Here is a 26,232-nt window from a genome sequence, read left to right as displayed (position 1 = left end):
TTTTAACAGTGCCATTTTTTAAAAGTAACCCACAATGATAGTACTTTTTTTTTTTTTTAATCCCCTTGACCACGAAAGATTTATTACTGTACCGGACTGACTGTCCTATAATGAGTGAGTGCTTGCTTTATAATGAGTGACACCCCTAATGAGTCTGTCTCCCTTTGAGTGCGGCTCTTCTCTTAAAGGTCCCACTCTCGCCCTCCTTTCTCTACCTATATATATTCCATGCAGCAGAACTACAGCTGTTTTCTGGATCTAAGGGGTTAATCCACCTAGTCTGAGGGCCGCTGGACAGGTGGGACTACAACTCCCATCACGCATTGCGCGCAGCTGCCGCGCCTGTCTGCCGGGTGAAGGCGTTGCTTCCTGGCGCGTTGCTCGTTGGGAGGTGTAGTTCCCAGATGACTGGAAGACTACGTTGAAAGTGGGAGGGTGTGTTAGTGGAGAGTCGCACGTGACAAGCTGTGGATCTGTGTCCTGCAGAGATTGGGGAGGAAGGAGTGCAGGGAGGAAGCAGCTGCTTGGGCACCACTTGTTACATTGTAACCTGTGTAACAAGCCATTGTCCTGCCGGAGTCTGCAGCAGGACTCCCCGTTTAAAGATCCCACTTCATGCTCAGCTCTAGGAGGAGGGAGCTCCCCTGGGCTCTTCACTAAGGGCAGTCAGTCCTAGAGGTAGTAAATCAACAATTGTGTTACACAATGTGTGGATACATTTAGGGGTGGTGGTTGCACTATGGGGGTTCTTGATCACTTGTTCAAGGTCCTTGTAGTGGGGGATGCCAGGGTTGGGAAAACTTCTCTGGTGCAGAGATATGCTCATGACATCTTCAGCAAGGAGTACAAGGTGACAGTGGGAGGTGAGTGTCAAAGCTTCACTTTCTAAATACCCCTCCAAGTACTGCAAAGTCCCAGCCAGGTAATACCCACCATCAAAAGGACAGACCCTAGTAGGGCCAAAGTGAACTCCTGCCAGTGGCACGTGAAATACATTTAAATGTGGGTGGTTGACCCTTTTTACAGACATGCCTAAGAAGTGTTTAAATAATTTGTGCCACTTTTAACGTGTCCACGGTATTGGAGAATGTACTGCTTTTTGGTGAGAGAGCGGTAATGTCTTCTGTACAGGCAGATTCTTTATACCCACTATTTCTCTCGTTTTGTGGAGAAACGGGAAGCACAAATAGGATCAGAGAGAACAAAAAATGAGGCTGCTTGAATCTTTCTATGGAAAGACTGAGACGTTGTCTGCAAACAAATTCTATTTTATTCCTCCCCCTGTGTTTCTCATTGCAGGCCTCATTGGCAACTATGTGGTTAATGATTTTCCAAATGCATTCTCATCAGTTTAATGCAGTGATTTTATACTCTGGGAAAATTCAGAAAACCATGCGATTCAGCGCCGTATCCAGATAAAAGGCCATGTTTACTAAGCAGCTTTGTGCTGTAAGATTCCTTACACACTATTCGATTCCACTTGTCTGTAAAATGGCTTCAGGTGCCAGAAAGGTGTCTTCTAGCAGAAGACTGCCGAGTTTATATGGCCCAATGTGTATCGCACACAAGTGTGTTTTGAGAAAGCGTGATAGTGCCCAATATGCACAAAACATTGCAAAATACAGAGACTTGTAACACAGAGCAATAAATGCATAAGCACAAGATTGGAAAAGGGATCCCTGCTCTGCAGAGCTTACAATCTAAGTGGCATGTTGGACAACTTACAAAAGCAGTAAGAGTATGTGTGTATATTTGTGGAACATGGGAATTAATATAAATCCAAGATGTGTATTGCACAGTTAATAATAATAATAATAATAATAATAGTGGTTCATTCAGTGAAATCCCAATTCAGGGATCAACTACCCCTAAAAAAATTTTTTTATTATATATACATTTTTTTTTCTTAGTTATGGCCTTTAGTGGTTAATGTACTAGCACTAACTTTGACTGACCCCTTGCATATTCTATAGTACATGCCACATACATTTATAAACCTCCAGGAGAATTAGGATGCCCTTACATGTGACAGTGATTGGCAGGTAATCTGTGTACCTTCATGTTACTGACCCTTCTCTATATTTCCATTTCTCCTTGCACCGGTGACCATTCCTCCAGTGGATTTTGCGTTGAAGGTCGTGCAGTGGTCAGACACTGAGATGGTGAGACTTCAGCTGTGGGATATTGCAGGTGAGGTCTCTGCACCTATCATTGTAACCTTCTGGGATGGTCACATACAAGATTTTAGCTGGCGCTCCTAGCACTGGCTGACACAGTGGAAGAGGGAACATATGACCATAAAGGCTTGTGCTCCTGATCTCAGCATGTGACGAAATAGACACGGGGAAAGTCCCTTCCACTGCAGTGTGACACATGGACGGGAGGCGACTGTGGAGAATGTAAATCGGTCCTCTGCATAAAGTTGACATGGTAGCACAGAGACAGAATGGACCAATGTATCATTCTGTACCTCTCGCCATATTTGAACACTTAAAGGGGACCCATTAATTCAGTTCCTCCCATCAGTGTGACATTGTAAGACAGAAGAGACCTATGTCCCAATGATGTTTCGTATTGGACGATAAATCATGTTCATTTGTAAGGTGAAGGAAACCATTTCTCCCTCTCGTATCGTAACAATTGGATATATTTTGTAGTCATACAGCACGTAGTCTGTCTTCTTTTGTATAGTGACTTGGTGGCAGAAAGAAGAGACAGAGGGTCCATCCATTCCCCAACACAGGGGCCCACGTGGTCTTGGGTTAGGGGCCCTGCTCTTGCAGATCTTGTCTTACATTAGACCCAGAACTGGTTGAACTGGCCACAAATGGGAATGAAAGGCAGAACCAGATGCAAAATAAAAGATTGTAGCAGGAAGTTGTTACTTTTATTCCAGAAATAACTATAGCTGAAGCTTCCCCAAAATAACATGTGACACCGTTTATTTGGTGCTGTTTGGGTGAGAAAATACATTGCAACCTCTTCACTGCCAGAGGAGCACAGAGTTCCTGTGACATTGAAGTCAATAGCGGTTAATGCCGGATCGGGTGCGTTACCCTGCAATGGACCTTAAACTCCCTCTAAGTAGGGAAGCATTGCTGGGCTTCCGCCTGACTTCGTGCAACATTGTAGCATAGAAACATTATTATTTCTTGTCGTTTTATTTGTGAAGCGCCAACATACTTCTCAGAGTGGTACAAAGTTATATATATATATTACATAAACCGTTACATACAGATGAGGACACACATGTACAAAGAGGTAATGAGGGCCCAACTTGTGAGAGCTTACAGGAGCGAAGATAATACCCAACCGTGACACATCATCCAAAAGTAATTATACTGATGCTGCCCACACTGTCTCTACTCCATATACTGTAGGTGTTACTGCATGAATGTGTGTGGTAGGGAAACTGGCACTGCCAATGCCGTATGTAATATTTGTTTAAATTGTGTGGGTGTGTTTTGTATAGAGAGAAGGCTGGCACTGCCTCTGTTTACACCAGTGTTTTTCAACCTGGGTTCCTCGGGCATCCCTAAAGGGCTCCCTGCAATTTTCAGGTCATTTGAAAATTGTAACAAAAACAGAAGAATTTACAATGCACCTGATCTCCGACGCGCGATTAGAGAGGGTTGGGGTTCCTTACAATGCATCTGATCTCAGACACACTATTGGAGATGTTTGTGCTATTAGGAGTGGCTCACTCAGTAATGACACTTGCTGGCACTGAGTTTGAAGCAGGGGAACCTGGTTTAATTGCCACCATCGGCTCTTTATGACCTTGGGCAAGTCACTTTATCTCCCTGTGCCTCAGGCACCAAAAACCATGGATTGTAAGCTCCACGGGGCAGGGAATGTGTCTGCAAAATGTCTCTGTAAAGAGCGACGTATAACTAGCAGCGCTAAAGAACAAACAACTTATTATTATTATTATTATTATTATTATTATTACAAATGCATCTCATCTCAGACGCGCTATTAGAGAGGTTTGGGTTCCTTACATTCCAACGGAGTTATACTGTGTGTTGAGCAGTGTTTTACAACCATTCTTGCATGGTGACAGCCCAAGCTTAGTTTTAAAATACAGGGGACACTCGTGACTTGTAAGAGTAAGATGTAGTATACGTACACACACACAGCATGCTGCTAACAATCTTTTCACCGTCTCAGGACAGGAGCGATTTACCTCCATGACCAGACTCTATTACAAAGAGGCGTCCGCCTGCATCATCATGTTTGATGTCACCAACGCCACCACGTTCAAGAGCAGCCAGAAGTGGAAGGATGACCTGGACAGTAAAGTGACGCTGGCCAGCGGTGACCCCGTGCCGTGTATACTTCTGGCCAACAAGGTGAGTTCCCCTGATCTGCGGCGCTTTGCTGAAACGGTTATCTGTACCACTCCATATAGACCGCATGAAGATGTTACACAACTGTCCGCGCTAATACAACCGTAGTCCAATATATGTGGATATTTACAATACAAAATAAGTTTGAAATGTCCAGAGTCCTGCTGCCCAGAGGACTTTAGAGTTATCCAAGTAATCCTTCTTGTTGGCCTTGTGGAAAAAAAGTCCTCTTTGGCGCTGGTGCTCCGGGCGAGTGCTCAGTGAATCTCGTGAAAATATGAAAAAAACAATAAAACTGCAACTTAAATATATTACTGTGACTTGATTGCTTTTGTGATCACCTCGAAGTGCTTACTAGTGATACGGATATAGCTCTACTTGGAATACCCTTGTGTATAAACATGCAGTGCTGTTACCATGATGTTATTTATGTGTATGTACACTCGCACACCGTGTTAATGTGCTACCTTACTTCCTTAAAGTTTATCTGATGGCGGTCCAATATCATGTAGACCTGTTGGCATACATACAACATATATAGCAAACAGGGAAATACTTCGCTTCTGCCTTTGAGGCGAAGTATTGTTTGTACTTTAGCTGGACACGTTCTAGTTCATATACACATAAGAAAAGACAGAGAATGCCATAGCGTAATACTGTATAAAAATAGTTACTAAAAAAACATACAACAGAGTGTTGGAATTATGCTCACAAACGCCAACGTTAAAATGCGCAGTGTGAGCTTTTTTGGCCGTCACCAGCCTTTTCCGGTCTTGTAGGGGTTTAGTTTGGGTGTTGGAACTTCTCCGGGTATCAGAAGGGACTTCCTTGTGGTTTTTCTCGCTGCTGCTGGCGTGTGCTCCGTGTTGGCGTCCGTCCGGGATAGTGTAGGTGCGCGCCCGTGCTCTTTCCCGCGTCTGATGGGTTGCATTCTGCGTCTCCGTCACTTTTGTGTTGAGGGCCCCGCTCTGTCTGCACTCTGTATGCCCCATGTTGGCTTCCATTCAGTCTGGAATTACGTCAGTGTGCTCACGTGCCTATGTCCACTGGGCTCCGTTCAGTAGTCTGCATCCTTGGTCCCGCTCAGTCTCCACTACAAACTCCAGAACTTTTATTGTTTTTTTTTTTTTTTTCATATTTTCATGAGATTCACCGGAGCACCAGGCACCAAAGAGGACTTTTTTCCATATAGACAGCAAATCTATCATGGGTTTCTCCATCAAATGACCGCTACTTTGGTATGATCGCAGCGTCACTGGTGACGGAACGGAGGTGTCATTGTTGTCCGTTCCTTGATTGACCAGGTCACGTTCAGTGCTCCATATGACTGTCGAGCGCGATCTCTTCTAGAAAATATCACCAACTAGCATGACGTAGCTACTACATCATGGGACCACTGGAGCCCCAGACCTCAGGACGTGGTAGCTACATCAAGGTGCACCCAAAAGCATGTGTGTTGAGAAAACACAGAACCCAAGTAAGCTCTTTTTGGGAACCCCTGAGCCCCCACAAAATATATATATGTAAATGTGTCAAAATGGAGTGCTATTGAGCGTGGCATATGTATACAACAGACGACAGAGAAGCCCAATGCTACATCCAACATGACAGAAATACACAGTAAAATACTTATATATTCTCTTGAAGTAGGGTCATTTAGTTTAACCCTTTGGCCAAAGCGTTGTAAGCTTGCGAGCCACGTCAAGGCAGACACCTGTTCGCAAGTCCTAACACTACCAGATAAAATACTAATATACCTCTATTAGGATTAAAATTCTCATTTACCTCTATTAGGAGCTTACTTGGGTTCTGTGTTTTGTTAACCCATTCTCAGCTGTTCCAGCTGGTGGAGGTTAGTGGCTCCTCCTTCCCAGGTTTTAAGCCCGCCCCTCCCCACTTCCCTAGTTTGCAAGTGCCTCATTCTGCTGGATATAGACTCACTGTGGTCTTTCTCCCTCCTAATAGAGGTAAATGAGAATTTTAATCCTAATAGAGGTATATTAGTATTTTATCTGGTAGTGTTTGGACTTGCGAACAGGTGTCTGCCTTAACGTGGCTCGCAAGCTTACAACGCTTTGGCCAAAGGGTTAAACTAAAGGACCCTACTTCAAGAGAATATATAAGTATTTTACTGTGTATTTCTGTCATGTTGGATGTAGCATTGGGCTTCTCTGTCGTCTGTTGTAAGCATGTGTGTTGAGCCCAGTTGTTTCTTGGTGGTCACAGTTGTCTGTCTTGTCCCTTCCAGTGTGACCTCTCCCCGTGGGCAGTGAGCAGAGAGGAGATTGACTTGTTTAGTAAAGATAAGAATTTCATTGGATGGACAGAGACGTCGGTCAAAGAGAACAAGAACATCAATGAATCCATGAGGTCAGTGCTTGGAGACTGGAGTGAGGGTGGCAGAAACACTTGGATGTAGCGTTGTATTGGGATGAAGCAAATGAGCAGTCCCACCTAAGACCAATGTTGACCACTCACCATGACATGTTTAATACATTAATTGTAGGTAATTTACACTTCTTTAAATAGTTGATCAGACAGAGGTATCTTTACATTATCGTCATTGTAAAAGTGATTTAACTTTGAGTACTGAGGAAAAGGTGATGAATTATTTTTTACATTATTTCAAAATCATACTTAATGAGTTATGTTTTGGTAACTCTGAACTATGACTAAACAGTCACTTAATGAGTTTTTCAATAAAAATATCAAGAAATTCTGAGTGCATTTTAGTGACTTTTTGCTAAAATTGCATCGAATGAGATTTACCTCCTACAACGACGATATTTTCTTTAAAACCTTTAGTCTTTCCATGGTAAGCAAGTGCTTTGGGAACGGTTTATAATATCTGATATTTCTTGATAACTGTTCAGGAGTCTTCCACCTGCAGGGACATTTTCACATATCCGTTGTTGTGAAAGCATCATTACCAATTAAGATTAAAAATGCAGAGGACCCAAAAAGTCTACATTTTTCAGACAACTCAAATAAATCCTTTTTCTTTAAGGGTGATTGCATTTTTATAAGGAAGCTGATTGCACTTATAAGTTATATATTTTGTTGATGAGATTATTATTATTATTATTATTATTATTATTATTATTATTTTCTCCCTGTCCCAGAATCCTCATTGAGAAAATGATGGCGTCGGGTGAGGACCGCGCGTCTCTCACGGGGCATGGGGATTATTTTAACCTAAAGGACATTGCTGTTCCGGGCTGGGGCTGCTGCTGAAAGGCTCACGGGGGGTGGACCTTCACAACCAAGAACTTGCTGAGCCCAGTGTCAGAGACTCAAACTGTATATTGTGTAACAGGAAGGCTTCATTTCACTGACCCTATCCAACACAACCATAATTCATCAAGGAGTGGGATGGGCTCATCTCTCATTGTAATTCTCCTCTGTCTTCCCTTTTTTTTTTTTTTCAATTTTTTAGCTACACTTTTTTTTTGTCTTCACTGATCTGTGTTTTTGTATTAAATTTTTTTTTTCCTTCTATTTGATTTTCACTCTCACCCCAACCCTATCTCTTTCTCAGCCCTTTTTCTTTTCTTTCTGATCTCCTCATATAATCAAGATTTAAGGGACAATCCCCACCATTTCAAAAAATGAGCCCCACTTACATTTTCAATAGCAAAAAGTGTGCGGTGAAAGATGCATACTGTACGTATATAGTAACACATGTAATATATAGTGAATACAAAAAGGACTGGCATAAACTGACACTTCCGCCTTCATTCCGGGCAACTGCCCTCTTGTCAAACGTCTTCTGGTATGATGAGATTATAGATCCATACCAAACAGCACTTTATTCTCATACTTCTCCCCGGGCATTGTTGTGAGGAGCACCCTTAATTCTGGTGCCAGTGACATACCACCTGCAGGAGCAGGTTGCACACGGGCAATGAAAACCTGTGAAGTAATACAATTGTAAGCTATAAATTGTGCCTGGCCTTAAGAGAGAGAGGCCTAGGCGATCCTGAGACCATACTAGAACGGAAGGCGTTAAAGCAGGGGTGGTCAACTCCAGTCCTCAAGGGCCACCAACAGGTCAGGTTTTCAGGATATACCTGCTTCAGCACAGGTGGATGTCATAATGACTGAGCCACCTGTGCTGAAGCAGGGATATCCGGATGACCTGTTGGTGGCCCTTGACGGCTAGAGTTGTCCAATCCTGGGTTAAAGACAAATCTAAACTCTGCAATTTTTCTGAAAAAGAAAAAAGTCAATGACAAAGGGAACTTAACGTGACAACCTGTCTGCACCATAGTATACAGTAAAAGGCTTCTGGTGACTGATTCCCAAACCGGGGATATTTACAGTCTGTACGCGGCAAATGAAGACCCGGATCCAGTGACTTCAGAGCGACCCGATGTTACTGCCCAACGCGTTTCATCACTTAATGTAGCAACTTCTTCAGGGAAAGAATTGGTGGTGTGTCGGTGCTTTTACATAGGCCTTAGTTTTTGGGTGAACAAAGAAGCCCAGCAACATTTAAAGCCATATTCATCTTAAAACGGATTATATCGCTTGGCGCTGTCAATTTAAACAGTATACACGTGAAATGTATTACATTTTAACTATATATCACCTATATTAAAAAATAGCATCAGTACAATAAATTCAATACACCTCATATCTTTTTGTTGAAAAAAACAGTATATAGTCTAAGATCAAAATGTCATATAAAAAATAGACTGATTTATACAAATAATATGCATATTCTATCTTTTGAGACATGTCACACTATACAATAACAATACTATTTAAACTATCAAAAATATTCATAGAAAACTTGTCCAATAAATTAAATAAAAAACAAACTCAAACTAACGAACTATACTACAGTGCTAGTATCTAGACTACTCGTTAAGACACCTGTGCTGAAGCAGGAATAGCCTTAAAACCTGACCTGTTGGTGGCCCTTGAGGACTGGAGTTGGCCACCCCTGATCTAGTTAATCATTGGGATCCATTGTACCCAACTTGTAGATAGTGGTTTTTTTTTCCTTCCTCCCCCAGAGGGTCTTTAATCTCGGGGAAGGGGTGGCCACACTCGAGGACCATGATTCTCAAACCCTGTGCTCTTGTAATGATGTGTTCAAAAACATTTTTGTTTTGCCATGAGCCATAGAACCACCAAGAATGTTCATTCTGTGCCCCAAAAATCTAATATTAAAGGAACGTATAGTACGTCCTAGATGTTGCAATCTGCAAGAACAAGAAATTGTTTACTTATGTAGTATAGAGTATTTTACTTTAAAGCTTTCACTATTGGTAAACGAAGTAGAACTCAATGGAAGACAAGTAATTGCACATAACTAACTTGTTTCACTCCCATTTAAACTTACCCAAGGGTCTAACTATAGTTGACATCAACAATAATGTTTTTGACTGTTTTTAGCTCTCCTATAAACAATGGAGGGTGTTTTATTTAAGCTTTGACTCAAGGGTCAGACTCTCAAGTATGTGCCAATGTTTTCTAAGAATTTTGTTAACCTGAGCAATAAATTGATTAAATGTAGTAATGAACAAAGTGTGCATTTGTCGTCTTCCTTCTCTCAATATACCCTTTTTGAAAGTTCGCCTTTTCTCCTTATTCTCAGCTAGCAAGATTCTCCTATCCAGGTAAAGTGCTTTATGAAGGAATCCTCTCTGAGCTTTCTATTCTAGCCCTTAACCAAAAACCTGCCCATTACAATTTTAAGATTGTTTTAAAAAAATTAAGTGATTTTGGGATGAACAGTTTCTTCTTAAATGGCTAAGTTGAGCAAAGGGTATATTTTTAACGCATTTCTTTATAGTGATTACTTATCGCTTGAAGGTAGCTATTAGATGCTACCGGTTTGAGATTAGTTTGTTTAAACGATATTAGAATCTACAGAGAGAACAAAATATAATAGAAAAAGAATCAATAACACATGTAAAATCATGGCCTATGTTATATAACATTTTTTGAATTCACTAATCTCCCCATACCAAATAATAAGAATATCATCTATGAAACAGCCATAGTTGACCAGACTTGCCCCCAGTAGGTTACTGGCCCCAATGGCCTGTTCTTCTCTGCGTCCCATTAATAGATTAGTGTAACCGGGGCGAACCTGGTACCCATGGCTATTCTACAGATCTGTAACAAAAATTAATCTTCGAAAAAAAATTACCTTAAATACGGCGTCAAATGACGCTGCAGTGTCATGTGACGCGCGAGGCCTGGTAAGTGAATTTACAGAGGCCTCGTGCTGAATAGCGCGGGGCCTCTGTAACCACTGCGCCCCTCTGAAAAATCTGCCACGCCCCCCCCCCCCCCCCCCGGGATATCTTCGGATATCTCGGCTTCAAAAACACACTCGCTCATTTTGTTTTCATTGCTGTCCGTTGTTGGGGTTTTTTTGTTTTTTTTGGTATGATTTGTAAGTGTGTATATTTGTTCCAAAATGAGAACACAACATTTCACATTAGCATTAGTTTGCGAAACCAGCATTAGGCTGTTAAAAGTTTCTAAAATAAGTGCATTACATAGAAATAGACGTGACAGCCCAGTTGCGATAGTGCAGAGTAAATAAGTACTTGGGTATTTGGTGATACCTTTTTTTATTTAGACTAAAAATTGATGCAAGACAAGCTTTCGAGCATTGCACTTATTGCTGACCTGAGGTTTCTTAAAAATACATCCAGATTGTAAACGTGGCAGTTTTGGATTAATCAGTCAACAGACTTTATACGTCAAAACAGATTTTGAATGGGAAATTTCAGGAAACCGATTTTGAGTTTTCGCCCAACCCTAGTTGGCAGTATAATCTAGATCGGCTAATATAATATTTGTAAGGAAACAAGTGTCTTTGGTAGTTACTGGACGTGTAAAGAGTGCTTAGCCATCCACAGACTTGTACAAATTAATAGTGTTTTGTTCTGAGTGTAACCCCACCCCCCTTTGATTGGGTTATTGAGTTGCTGTAAGGGTTTAAGAGCAGACGAGTATATGCTGGGCCCCACACTGTTTTCCTACAGGGATACTGATGGCACAGGGGAGTATATAGGATTGGAGGAAGGTACTGGAAGATAGGTTCCAGGAGGACAAGAGGAGGGGAGCCTTGGGGATTGTAGATAGGGATGATTGTGATTATAGGGGCAATGTGGCTCTTCTAATAAAGGTCAAGCCCATCCATTGCCCCATTGTCTGGATGAATATACAAGATAGCACTGTATATTCATCCAATCAAGGCTTAGCTGGCCAAATATGTCTGTGTAAACTGTTTTGATATAGTGGTGAAGAAAGTGCCTGCTCAGCTAATAGTAATAACTGGAGGGGTGCTATCTGTATGTATGTAAACTGTTTGTAACTTTATTAGTGAAACTATTGTAAATGTCTAACTTGTGTTTTGGGTTCCCTGAGCATGTTAGGCTCGTAACCCACTTACTCAGTCTTCACGGCCAGGGATCCGGGTTCAGAGGGTCCCACGAGAAAGTTGTGGACAATGGAGTGTGGGGATGGGCAGTCCTCTTATCTGTGATCCGTTGGTCCGATAAGCAGGGCATTGTTTGCCCAGACAGAGGAGCCTATCTCACCCAGAGATTGCAAGCCGACATGGGAAACAGGAGGAGGTACGCGCTGTTCTCAATAGCTGGTTCATAATTACCACACTCTTTGCCTCAGCCTCTCCATCACGCCCCCTGTTCCAATTGGCCAGCACTGATGAGCCCTCATCTAGTGATTGGCTCATCACATAGCATCCATGTGAGATTTGGTCGCTGGCCCATTCTCCATGTTTGGATATGGAGATGGGACAAGTATAAGAGTTGCAGCCATTTTCAGTACCAGTGTGGTTGCTGACCCTGTCGTACGGATCTACTAAGCAAGGTTCTCAGAGGTTGTGAGTTCTACTACAGCGGGAAATTTAAAGTTGCTGCTCGGGGAATTGCAGCCTGCAGTACCCACGGACTCTAAGCTGGCACAAGAGTGGAAGCTGCACCGGGAAAGGCATTTTGGTTGCGGCGAGCACGTAGACTGTCTAGAACTCTCCATGTATGGGCCAGGGACTGTGAGTATAACTATTGTGACTTTGACTTGGGTCTGCTGGCTTTCGCCAGAATAAAAATACTTCTATTTGACTTCGGGTGTCTTGTCTGGTTCTTGATCCTGTAGAATAGTCATAGTCTTCCTTGACAATGATGTTCATAAAGTAGTAGAAGATATGGACAGTTCCTTTTTATAGTGAGGATCCCAAGTATATGGCCAACTGAGACACGCAGGTACCACATAGGGAGAAACAGACACACCACAGCAGGCCACACCAGAGGACCCCCGGGTGTCGTCAGGCCTTCAATACAGGCGGATCTATCTGAGTATTCTCCTCAATCAGTAGGGAAGTGCCAGCTCCCAATTAGGAACGGAATATAATTGGTACCTTCTCAGAACCGGCTAGGATCCCTGTAAGGGCCCACAGAAGATGGGGTACAAAGGATGTTACTCCAAAGGGGGGCCCGGTCCCATAACTGAAATGCAACCAAGTAAATATACCCCTCTGTGAGTGATGAGCGGGCACCCAGGTAAGCACCGTGTTCATGATTAACCATGAGAATATAGAAATTGTACAACGGTCATATGTGTGATGTGTCCCCGTGTCTGGGGACGTGAATAAAGAGTTGTACTAAAAAAAAAAAACGTTTCTGGTGCCCATCATTATCACCCTTGCTATCTCATCGCCCAGCTGCCTCAATCCAAACACCCTGATTTGAGGTAAACTATGCTGGGTAGCCATTTACTGCACCCCAAAGGTAAACTCCCCAGGAGCTGTGCAGGGAGGGTTACATGAGTAAAAGTACTTTATAATGTTTTAATCAATCCAGAGTACTAATGTAGAGGCACCTCCTTATTTGCAAGTGTTCACGTGCAATTGCTTTTAATTCATGTTCTGATGACCGATAATGAATATGTTTACTTGTCACACTGCAAATGTTTCAAATGAATCCGGAGTTAGACTCCCATCCCAGGGTTTTCAGAGGCAGAGGTTACTATATCACTATTCCCTTCCCCTATACAGAAGTGCTAACAATCACATTACTTTTAACATAACATACACATGCTTTGGAGGTACTGTATGTGATACCTGGCATATTTGTGGTCAATCAGGTATTCTCTATCACAGGGGGGCTCAACTCCAGTCCTACAGCCCCCTCAACAGGTCAGGATATCCCAGCTTCAGCACAGGTGACTCAATCATAGGATCAGTGTGCAACTGAGCCTCCTGATTGAGCCACCTGTGCTGAAGCTCGGATATTCTGATCATCTGACCAGCTGGGGGGTGTTGAGGACTGGAGTTGAGCCCCCCTGCCGTAACATAGTTGAAACGGGACCCCTTAGATAGGAATTTCCCAAGATCACAAAAAATCTTGAATACTATATGGGGATGGAGTTCCTTAGGGCTGGATCGCCTTCCTCCGTTGTGAAGCCGCAATTCCAACAAATCCCGTCACACTATACCCTGTAGTAAAGGTAAGACGCGAAATCTGCGCCTATCTAGGGTTCCTTCAGTAAACTTGATCTGTAGCAGGGACCTCTGAGTGTCCTTGATGAAGCGCGGACACCCGCTGGACACACTGCTGGGGATCCACTGCCCCTTAGTATGTTTCTGTGATTTGTGAATAAATCATCAAAAAAAGTCCACGTGAGATGCTGCTACGTTCTTCCCCTATACCTGCGTGATCCTGTTTCCTGAGCACCGTGGCAGAATTCCTGCAATCGTGGGAGCCCCGCCGTGGCAGACGTATATTGTGTATGGCTTTTAAATATTTGTATACCCTTTTCAGCAAATATAAATACCACGTGTCTCAGACAGGTCTGTAGCCCCGCCTTTCGCCCATTATCTTAGCGTACACTACTTCCACTGCAGCCAGGGATTCTGGGTAATGGCATGCAAATGAGCACACCTTGTGTCACTCTAATTCTTATCCATTTCAAAATGTACCCATAATCCCTTGCTACAGCGGAAGCCCTGTATGTTAAACGAGAATGGGGAGAGACAGGGTTGCGGACCTGTCTGAGATATGCAAATGTTTTTTATTTGCTGTACACTGTTTGACCACCATCACTTTTTTTAATATCTGGTTATGCTGTGCTGTTTTTTTTTATTTATTAAAGATCTTTATCAGCCACAATAAATGAGATGTTGCTAGAGGAATAATATAATAAGGAATAATACAGTTGCTAGAATTGTATGCAGGTGTCCAACACCCATACAAGCAAACAAGCACAGTCTTACATGTCAGCAGTGTACAAGTTGTACAACAGTGCACACAAGCATGTGTGTACCCTTGTATGTCTGAGTGTGCATGTGCAATTGTGTGTCAGTGTGTTAATGCAGGGGGCTCAACTCCAGTCCTCAAGCTACCTCCCCCCTCCGCCCCCCTCTGCCCCCCCCCCCCCCACAGGTCAGGTTTTCAGGATACCCCTGCTTCAGCACAGGTGGCTCAATCAGTCCCTGCTTCAGCTTAGGTGGTTCAATTTGAGGCTCAGTCTTTGACTAAATCCTGATAGGTCTCTGTACTTGACCCCCGATACCTTGCTGTCTGTACTTGGGAGCTGCCACTTCCACACTGATAAGGAACTATAGCGCTGATCCATGGATAGAGCTGATCAGCAGGCACCCGGGGGCCGTGTTCCTTTTACTGAAACTGTACAGCACTCTTTCCATCATTAGGGGCGCCTTACTTAAAGGGTACTGTCCCTATGTGCAGTATAAACAGGGGGGGGGGGGGGGGCGGCTTGTCTATGCTATCACATTATTAACATACCTTTCCACAGTCCCTGAGGTTCCGCTCCTCTGGACCTCTGGGAACCTAACCTTCCAGAACAGTCTCTCCTTCTTAAATACCCCTGTGTGACGTATGGATCCCCATAGCAACCAGGATGGGGCCTAGCATATAGCAGTATTGTTAGTAACCCTTTAGGAGGGGGGTAACATTGCTAAGACGTCTGTTTCCGTGCATAAAACAAAATATCAAGGATGGTTGAACTGTATTTAGACCATGATGTTTCCCAAACTCGCCCAGCAGGGGCCGCTCTTCTCAATGTGATGCTAACGCTCCAGTAAAATGATTGAATAATGCGGTCAGATGGACTTTGATATCTGCAGAGCAGCAGAACTAAAACAGAAATAAGAACATAATCAGGTAGAGCATTGAATAAGGAATGAGACAGAATTACCTAGTAGTTTGTACTGCAGAAAAAAAAATTAAACTAAGACCGTGTGGCAGAAAGTGATTTCACATCCACGTCAGCATTTAATGTTGTATCATACACCTATTCCCATTCACATGGACCTCAGCTTTAAGTGCCTTAAATAATCACACTTAACAAGTGGTTAAATCCTAGGGGGGCATTGCATGGTCTTTGAAGTGGGAGGAGCAGGTTAAAAACCCAATCCCAGCTCTGTGTGTCCCTGGCACCAAAAAATACTGCATTTTTCCTAATGACCATTATATACATAGGCAAAATGAGCCAACCAAACATGGAGTAGGTGATCAAATATTACATATAACACATTTAAGTTGCTATTAACCCTATAGTAGTCCAAGAGGTCCGCTAGTCATGGGTTTCCATGACTAGCTGATCACTAAAGGCAATAAAAGGGCTTAATACTGAACTAAAACTACACTACTGCCGCCCCTTGGCTACCTAAGTGGCCAGTAAGGGAGCTGGGTTGGCATAATCTGTGATGTTATAAAAAAAAAATAGAAGAAAGCACACAGTACAGCAACTAATATGATTGGCTGCTGTACCATGTGTCTCGATGACACTTCTTCTGTCACAGCCCTAGCCACTTTAAAAGTCGCAGAAGACAGGAAGTAAAACAACAATCCAAGGGGGCAGGTGGTTAGGACTCACCAGGGGGGGGGGGGGGTTTGCCCTACCATCTCCGATGGTAGAAATATGACATAACCCTCCCCCGTTATATCACAATGTGGTAATTAACTGCTTATTATCGTTAGCGTTAATTACAGCATTGACGACTTAAAATATCAGATCAGCTAAAAATGTACCGCACTCTTGATGAATTAGGTCATAAAATTGCAGTAAAAGCACCCAATATGTTGTACGATATTAACTCCATTTTAACAGAGTTTGATGACTCTAGGCCTTTGAGAGATGTGTATTTTGGGTACAGAAATCCTTCATGCTTACATATCATCAGTGGTAATAATAGTACCAATGGCTTTTGCTACTAACAGCACATGTGTTTACATCTGTGTTTTGGAGGAGAAAGGCAGAGTGGGTCAGTAGTTGTACATGGTTTGTACATGTACCCTGTTGTCAAAAAGCAGGATCTGTGTCCGAGTCCGAGAGATTCTAAACCTATTCAACATTAGGTGAAAGTTCATAGGATCACGTTACAAAGGTTTTTATAATTATGTTCTAAAATACAGAAAGAGGTACTTTTGAAGTGAAACTTCTTTGCTGGCACCTACAGAGTTTTGATGGGAAAAATGTAATTGGTTGTAACGAAAACGCGTAATGATGGGCCTCGGCGCATGCGCAGAAACGGGACGTCGGATACCGAGGACCGCCTGGACAGAAGAATTTACAATGCATCTGATCTCAGACGCGCTGTTAGAGAGGGTTGGGGTTCCTTACAATGCATCTGATCTCAGACGCGCTATTAGAGAGGGTTGGGGTTCCTTACAATGCATCTGATCTCAGACGTGCTATTAGAGAGGGTTGGGGTTCCCTACAATGTATATGATCTCAGACGCGCTATTAGAGAGGGTTGGGGTTCCTTACAATGCATCTGATCTCAGACGCGCTATTAGAGAGGGTTGGGGTTCCTTACAATGCATCTGATCTCAGACGCGCTATTAGAGAGGGTTGGGGTTCCTTACAATGCATCTGATCTCAGACGCGCTGTTAGAGAGAGTTGGGGGTTCCTCAGAATTACAGTTAGGGTTCCTTAACCAAAAACAAAGGTTGGAAACCTCTGAACTAAACTCACGTGGTGTTATTTCAATCCCAAATCTCTACTTGCTGTACTGTTTGTAAAAGGAAATTAGAGCAATACTTTGCTAACACGCTTCAGAACCCTTCCCAGGAATGCATTTATTTTAAGGATGACAATGCCTATAAAGGAAGCTAAGTGTCTCAGTACAGGCCTTAAGGGTTGGCTTAGAACCAAGTACTGTATGCAGTAATCAGGGAGAAAAGATTAGTAACTAGACAAATTCTTTTTAAGTGATTCATCTAGCTGCATTTTTGTAGCTATTGGATAAACTTACAGCATGGAAAGTTTTATTAAAACAATTACAAAAAAAAAAAAAGTTTCACTTCCAGAGAGTATTGCACCAATACGGGAATCGTCCCTCTCACTGCGATTCCAGGGGTCATATGAAGTGATCAGGGCCATCTCAAGGCATGGGGTCACTGGGGTGTAACCCCAGACCTTCCAAGGGCCCCCCGACCTTTCAGAGGCTCCACAAATACTATGGATTAAAGCGATGGTGTACAAACTCCCTGCGCCTGCACCCCCCCTACCTGCGCCCTCCTCGGTCGCGCCCCCCCCCCCCCCTCGCATCATGCATCAAATGACACTGCGGGGTCATGTGACCTCACGTCACCCACGGCATCATTTGACATCACGTGTCCAAGGCAACGGGCGTCATTTGCTGCTGCGTTGTCATAGAGACGCATGACCAGAGCGTGGTAATTAAGTTTACAGAGGACTCGCGCTCTCAGCGCGGGGCTTTTATAAACGCCGCGCCCCCCCAGAAAAGTCTTGGGCCCCCTTGGGGGGCTCGGCTCCAGTTTGCGCACCGCTATTTTATTTTAAATTCGTAGTTCTTGCTGAACAATTGTATTTGTTGGTGCGATTACACCAGTATATTGCTTTTCATTTTATATAGCCTCAACTTTTTAGAAACATTTTTTTTATTCAAAGATAATGTTTCTACACATACTTTTTGGAATAGGTCGTTTCATTGATTTGTCGAAAGTGTATTTAAAAAATAACGCACAAAAAAACCAACCAATCACAGCATGACAAACCGGAGCCAGCGTTTCCCAGCACTGAAACTGCTTTATCAATTTCAGCATCATACTGCGCGGGCGGAAGATCTTTTACAAAGTTGAAACTTATTAAGAACGAGCTCCGCAGTTGTTGCTTCACCCGAGATATAAACGCTCTTTCTTTGACGCCAATCTATCAGATATACTTCATCAAATCGAAATTTGATGATGTTATTTGTGACTTTGCAAATAAACCCCCACCCCCAGAAAGACGCACGTAGATAAATACAGTGTTTGTAGCAATAATTTCAGAATCTCAATAAAAGTTTTGAAAGTTGTTCAATAAAAACATACTGTATTTGTATTTAAATGTGACCTTTGTGGGGTTTGACCTTTGTGACCCAAATTCTTCCGATGGTCATGCGATGACTATTCTGTATTGCTATTAGCCATGTGAAACTGAACACAAAATGTCAGATCACTACAGGCCCCGGACCAGTCTGCACATCCTCCCTTTCCATATCCCATACACCACTGAGGTTTCTAAGCGAGGGATTCATAACTGTTTTACCATTTTTTTTTATTCTTACATAGTGCTGAACAAAATAGAAGATATTATAACAACTAATGTCCAGTATCAGGGGGAAGACATCAGACATGTATATCCAGATTCCGAACTAGCCTACACATGCCGAGTTCTTCTCCAACTAAAGATGTACATGGACATCTAGGTTAGTACCATTCTTCTGAGCCATGGTCACCATCGAGTAGACTAGTGGTAGTCAGGGTATTTGGCACTCTAGGCGAACCTTCAGCAATACACGCCCCCCCCCCAAATTTTTTTTTTAATCTTCCGTATGTTGGTTGGACTTGCCCCGGCTTGACACAATCCTCTCTTTCTCCCACTCCTCCCCATTCTCTCCAACCCCCCTTTTCATCCTCACTCTCCTCATCCCCTTTTCACCTCTCATTCCCCCCCCCATCTCCCACCCCAAGGTTAAAATTCCTCACCTGTCTGTGGATGTCCTCACTGGCACCGGACGTTCTCACTTTCTTCCAGGTTGCCAAGGTCGGAGCTCTGGGGCATCCACATGCTCCCCTCCTCTCCAACTCTCACCCCTCTTTCACCCGCCCCCGCCCCCCTCCCCCTAATCTGGCAGTCTGTGCATCAGTGGTTGGGAAACATTACTCCAGGCTTTGTCTATTGGTAACGAAAGAAGAGGGTACCTGGAACATCTACTGTCTGGGGTGGTGGTTTAAGGCAAAAAGAAGCAAAGATGAGCCCTCATCAAGGAAGGACATTTCCATTTGGCAGTGCAATTAACATTACATATGACTGCTTTTATTTGAATGTACCTGTTGTATTGTAGCAATGTAGCTTATACAATAAAATGCAGTTTTATTAAATAAGGTTCACTATGGGTAAGGGGTTAACCAGTGGGTGAAAATTTGAAGTTACTATATTGCTACAGTAGGTAGGGCATCTGAGTGACCGGCATCACCTCTGGCCTATAAAATAACTGTTCTGGACCATGTATTTTTTTCACTATAGCTGTGTTCGGAATGCAGTGTTTGACAGCTCGAAAGCTTTTATTTACTTACACAGGCCTTACAAGCAAAAAAACAATACGCAGGAAGAGTGTACATGGATTATTTATTTTTGTACTAAAACTAAACTCAACTATTATGATCTTTAATTTCAGAACAATAGTAAATGTAGATATCAAGTGTACAAAATGTTCTTTATATTGATGCCAAAAGATCATTGTGTGCAGTCCCTGCTTTTGCATCCTCTTTGCTACACTTGTGTCAGTGATTTTGGGAGTGGTAATAGCAGCAATTTGGGGGGCAGTTGCTAAGTGCAATAGAATTGGTTTATCAAAGTTTGCACCTGCAGTTGCCGTCAGTTTTCGTTTCTCATTGCATCGGTGGAGAACACAACGTTACAGTTCCTGATGAAGGTCCATGTTGGACCTGAGAAGTTGTATTCCCGACTATTCCCGAAATAAATCAAAATGTTTTTTTCTGCAAGAGTTGTGAGTAGAGCCTCTTTTTTTTTTTAGGGGGTATCCCTGTTTTCATCCCACCATACAGTATCTGAGGCCATGTTAGTCTTGGTGTATACAAGTAATGGGTCTCAAAATTATTGAGTCGTCAGGGGTGGCCAACTCCAGTCCTCAACTCGAAGACTGAGCCACCTGTTCTGAAGCAGGGCTATCCTTAAAACCTAACCTGTTGGTGGCCCTTGAGGAGTGGAGTTGGCTACTCCTGAATTCAAGAGCATCACTCTTCGACTTGTGGGCTATGTGCCAAACTTTATGATGGGTCTTGGAGTGATCCTTGATGGGTCTTGGAGTGATCCTTGATGGGTCTTGGAGTGGTCCGTGATGGGTCTTGGAGTGGTCCGTGATGGGTCTTGGAGAAGCCCTTGGACTATCTGGCCTTGGTAATTTCATTGCAGTTAAGTGCAATTTACCATACTAAAACTCACTTCCAAGCATGGTTAATATAAATATATTTATATTATATATATATATATATATATATATATATATATATATATATATATATATATATATATATATATATATATCTTACCGATAGTATAGATGGTTGCAAAATGCAAGTGTAGCCCATGTATCCCCCCCCCCTATGTGAGATTGGGGGTATATTGTAAAGATGCTACTGGTGCAGCCTTTACCTGTTGACTCACAGGGGCCTAAGCCTCTGCCACGGGGAGCCCGGGGTGATATAATACAATACTCTCGGTGCAGCGCCTCCACCTGTGAGGGATCCCAACGTAGTGGGAGGAGCCCCTCACAGGACCCAATGACAATAATCACACACTGGGTATAAAACAACAATAATTTACTGGCACAGGAATAACTCTTAACGCTCTAATGGTCACTAATAGGTACAACTACCCACCAAGCCTGGAACGGCCGTAACCCAACACCGTGTTTCCACACACCTTGTTCACAGAGTCCCACACCCAACCCCAATGTGTGAGACAGCACTGCCCACTAGGTGAGGTGTACATGTTGGTGCACTTGCTGTATAGGTACCTGCCAGGTGCTCCAGCTCCCGGGCGCACCTATTGGAAGATAGAGGGGATCCGCAGATCCAGCAATGTAATCCACGACGAGTCTGTCTCCGTGTGGGGTGGTATCCCGCTGGAGTGTCCCACCGTGAAGATAGTCTCTGTATCTTGTAGGGTGGTCTGGTGCCAGACCACAATCTTCAGGGTTGTGCAGCGTTGCAGCTGTGTCCCTGACGTATTAAACGGCTAATGGGGCAGGGTCCATACCTAAGGGCCTGTCCCTGTAGCAGCCACAAGCTTCCCAAGTGAGTCGGGGCCTAGCTGGGGCCTAGGGGAAATTGGGCCTAGTGCAGGGGCCACAAACGCCCTGCACATATACACCTTCCCCTATCCGTGTCCCAGCCCCGACTGACTAACGTGGTGCTAGCGCGCCAAATGTACCCTACTTACAGCAGGAGATCCTCGCAGCCCTATTCCCTGTGTGCAGTCATGTGGTCACACATACGCATGCGCGACTTAGTAATAGCCGCCGTGGGTCATCTTGCGCATGCGCTAACTCTCGCGCCTGCGTGCGCAATCCAAGATGGCGGACCCCGCTAGTCAGGTACGCCGCGAGCTCCCGGCTACCGGCTCGCCTCACCAGCCGTCACCACAACACTCCGGCACTCGTCGTGGTGCCCGCACACTTCTCCGCGGCTGCGCGCATAGCGGAGGTAAGGGGGAGAAAAACAGAGAACCGGGGAGCCAAAGGGGACCTGGCTACACAAGTATATTATTATTTGAGTACCAGTTGACAAGCCCTGATCCAGACACCCTTACTTAATTGAACCCCAGCATTTTTAAGACTGACCAATTCACTTATTGATATCATTCTAATTTGGATTAGCCCCATGCCGTGTTTACTTTTAGTGATCAAGAAAAGACAAACACACCACAGTGATACAAAACCTTGTATTAATCATCTCCCTTCACTTTCAGTATAATGCGGGTATGAAATATAGCCATGATTTGTACTTACATGGGAGGAAATGAGTAATAAATACATTCTAGCGCGTTGAAATCACAAGGGCGCGGTCTCACCGGCGAACAACATTTCAAAACTGTACACTAGCAAAGAACAGCCTTTCCAAACATTAGTGTTTTATTTTCTTATATCTGTCAGCGTAAGTACATGTAACAAACGTGCTCATTTCATAAAAGACAAAAGTTTAAAAATATGCATTGCATGGCAACATTTACGAGCCAAAAATATTTCTTTGTGCACTAACTTTATACAGGAAACGGTACGCGCATGCGTTGACACGGATGTGAGGCTGGGTTTAGCATGCAGCAGAAGAAATAATGTCCAAAGCTTATTTTTTTTTAACATTTTTTTTTCTCCCAAAAGGAGGCTTACAATATGCATAAATACATACAGGTTATATATTAATAAGGGAGGAAGTATATTGTTTAATACTATTAACACTACTGTTTTCTTCCTATTCCTCCCAGAGGAATACACATTCACCTTTGAAGTAAGGATAAAGGAATACAAAAAAATAAAACTCACTTTGCAAACTCTGATGACTTATAGAAAATTAACGTTAGTGTTCTTACAGCGGTGTGCAAGTGTATACTTTTGCATGATTTCTGCTTTGTCAGGCACGTTTAAAAAAAAAAAAACAAAAGGAGGAGAAAGCCTAGAATGATTTGCTTGCACAGTACGTGCACCCACCTAGGTCGAACAGGAGACTGTTTAACACTTTTGCTATCAAAACACTGCCTCCCCATCCATAAAATAGTGTGTGTGTGTATGTAGATTATACATATACACACACACAATGGCAGCACTCACTCAACATGGAGGGTCCCGAGCGCCAGTCTGTGCAAGGTAGAGAAAATAGTATATACAGGTATACAGGTTTAACATTCCAAATTGAGATGAATACCAGCACAAGAATAGATATACCAAAAATTTGTAAATATATTACACACACACACACACACACACACACACACACACACACACACACACACACACACACACACACACACACACACACACACACACACACATATAAAATAAAGTAATATCTTTACTATTTATTGTTTCTATCATATTCTTGTGCTGGTATTCATTTCAATTTGGAATGTTGTATACGCACACATACATGTGTGTGTAGTGTCACCAGTTCAAAACCGGGACAATTTTCACGCATGCGCAAACGTCCTACACCGAACGCGCACGTGCAGTTGACAAGAGTTGATTGAGCATGTGCAGCTGGCAAGAGCCGAGATCGCGCATGCGCTGGATCAGCTCTTGCTGGTCACGCATTCGCGATCGGCACAGAAAACCGGGACGTTTTAAAACTTTTGAAAAAAGGGACACAAGCCCGAAAAAACGGGCCAATCCCTGAAAAACCATCACGTCTGGTCACCCTAATACACACGCACACACACACAAAGCAGAGAGTTCCCGGAGCTGAACGGTGTTTATTTCAGCTCCGGGGACCCATTGCTTCCTGAGATACTTGCCTGGGAAGGTGCAGACTGCTACTTCCTGCGTTCTTAAAGGCCCGTGTCACATGCGCCAATAGGAAGCCACAACGGGTGATGTCATGGCTTGACCTGCGTAACCCTGGATATTTAAACGCTATTTTGTTTCCTTTGGGGGGGGGGGGAGTTATCAGCAGCCCCTTCCCCAGTCAGAATATCGGGAAGCAGGGGGTTCCTCGGGATGCTTCCCTCACATGTAAGGCTGCAGCCATGCAGGGAGCGGGTGCGCTGGCGCTCGTGCGCTGCGCCCGGCCGAGTGATTTGAGGTCGGTTAGGCGCGCGCTCGCCTGGGGGCGCAGACACGACGTCACGGAGCTGGTTCGCCCTCATTGGGCGAACTGCTCACATGACGCGCTTGGGGGCGGCAAATTCAAATTTGCTTGCTCTGCAAGCATCTAAGCGCTGCGCATGCACTTTCTCACGCTGGCAACACACATTGCCACCCGCTCAGCGCCACCCTGGACGAGGCCTAAAGAAAGAAAAAATGGGGGTAAAAAAACAATAAAACAATAACCAAGCAGCAGGAAGTAATCCTTTAAGACGGCAGCTCGGATATCACCCTTCTGATCTCATATACTGTATGTGTCTGAAGCTCTAAGCAGTATAAATATGAATGCAAACTTTGTATTCTAGACTGTAGACGGTGTGAGTGTGTGCGTGTGCGTGTGTGTGTGCGTGCGCCCTAAAAAAATCAGGCACTAGCAGGACTTTTAGCAAAAACGTGGGAAAAAAGTCTATTAAACGGTCAACATTGCGGCTCAATCTAGAACCTTGAGTAAGGTTCTAGTTTGAACCAAAACGGTTGATTGGTTGTGCCGCAGTTCCTTCTCTTATATATGTGTATATCCATATATATATATATATATCTATATATATATATATATACATGTGTTTGTATATATATATATATATATATATATATATACATATATAGAGATATATATGCACACACATATATACAGTGTATATATATATATATATATATATTATATATATATATATATTATATATATATATATATATATGCAAATATAACTGTATGCTCATCTGCATGTCTTTGGCAGGTCTGCAACCCCGCCTTTCCCCATTATCACCCAGCATACAGCACTTCCACTGCAGCAAGGGATTCTGGGAAATGACATGCAAATGAGCACACAGTGTCACTTTTTGCCTCAATAACCATTTTTAACATGGTTCCCTATAGGCTTAAGCTTGCTGCATGGTCACAGCTTTGAGCACAGCCAAGGTTAAGGTGCATACCCAGAAAACCACCCATAGACAGCCGTTTCGACCTTGCTGGGTCTCATCAGTGTGGGGTTGATTTTACTGGGAATGCAAGAGAGGCTATGGGATAGGCTAAACCATAATACTGAGTTAAGTTATGGTGAGTAAAAAAAGTGACAAAAACCCTCCACAGGAAAGCAAATATGCAAATATAACTGTATGCTCATCTGCATGTCTTAGGCAGGTCTGCAACCCCGCCTTTCCCCATTATCACCCAGCATACAGCACTTCCACTGCAGCAAGGGATTCTGGGAAATGACATGCAAATGAGCACACAGTGTCACTTTTTGCCTCAATAACCATTTTATATATACACACACACGTAGATATATATATATAGATATATATGCACACACATATATACAGTATATATATATATATACACACACACACACGTAGATATATACACATACCTACAGATTATTGAGGGGGGAAAGTGAGCAACACTCATTCCATTAGATCATAAGAGATCACAGGTTCTCTGATCCTTCCCTGGGCACCACTGGCCACAAACGTTTTCAGGAATGACCAAATGCATTTGCAGACATGGTTCCATGTACACTATCTGTACATACACTGGATACTGGTAGGTTGCCCCATAAACCTAATCTGTCTCTGGGCCCCGAGCACTGGCTTTTACAACCACTGCGTTATATATCCCTTGGCGAGCACATTTGGCGTGATACATTGCAAACCTTCTCTCAGCCAACAGATTTATTCATTTACTAAGCCAGGTTACAAAAAGCAGAAACCAAGGCGTGGCGGCGAGCTACACTCTACAGCAAAAAGGTAAGCATTAAACATTGTGCCGAGCAGCGCCACGGGAGCACAGTCATCTCCACGTGGCTCTTCTAGTTCTTGTCACACATAGAATCCCAACATGGGTACAATACTTTTAGTACAATACTGTGTGTATATTAACTACTTATATCCTCCTTTAACTGCAATGCTTCGGAAAGCAATTCTCACAACAGAGATCCATCTCATTCATACTTCTTCTTAAGCCCAGATCCACTAAGCGGTGCGAAG

General features: G+C 43.3%; 1 protein-coding gene across 1 annotated transcript; it reads left to right on the top strand.

Moving 5' to 3' along the window:
- Positions 1–424: 424 nt before the first annotated feature.
- RAB29 (RAB29, member RAS oncogene family) lies at positions 425–9,884 on the top strand. The gene is made up of 5 exons (XM_075615146.1): positions 425–863; positions 2,119–2,190; positions 4,171–4,352; positions 6,598–6,719; positions 7,472–9,884. The coding sequence occupies exons 1-5, from the start codon at positions 740–742 to the stop codon at positions 7,581–7,583; spliced, it is 612 nt and encodes a 203-aa protein (XP_075471261.1). The 5' UTR covers positions 425–739; the 3' UTR covers positions 7,584–9,884.
- The last annotated feature ends 16,348 nt before the right edge of the window (positions 9,885–26,232 follow it).

This window comes from Ascaphus truei, chromosome 9 (genome assembly GCF_040206685.1).
Source record: "Ascaphus truei isolate aAscTru1 chromosome 9, aAscTru1.hap1, whole genome shotgun sequence".
NCBI classification, from domain to species: Eukaryota; Metazoa; Chordata; class Amphibia; order Anura; family Ascaphidae; genus Ascaphus; species Ascaphus truei.
The sequence above is the reverse complement of the archived record's forward strand: the minus strand, read 5'-3'. Positions and strand labels throughout refer to the sequence as shown.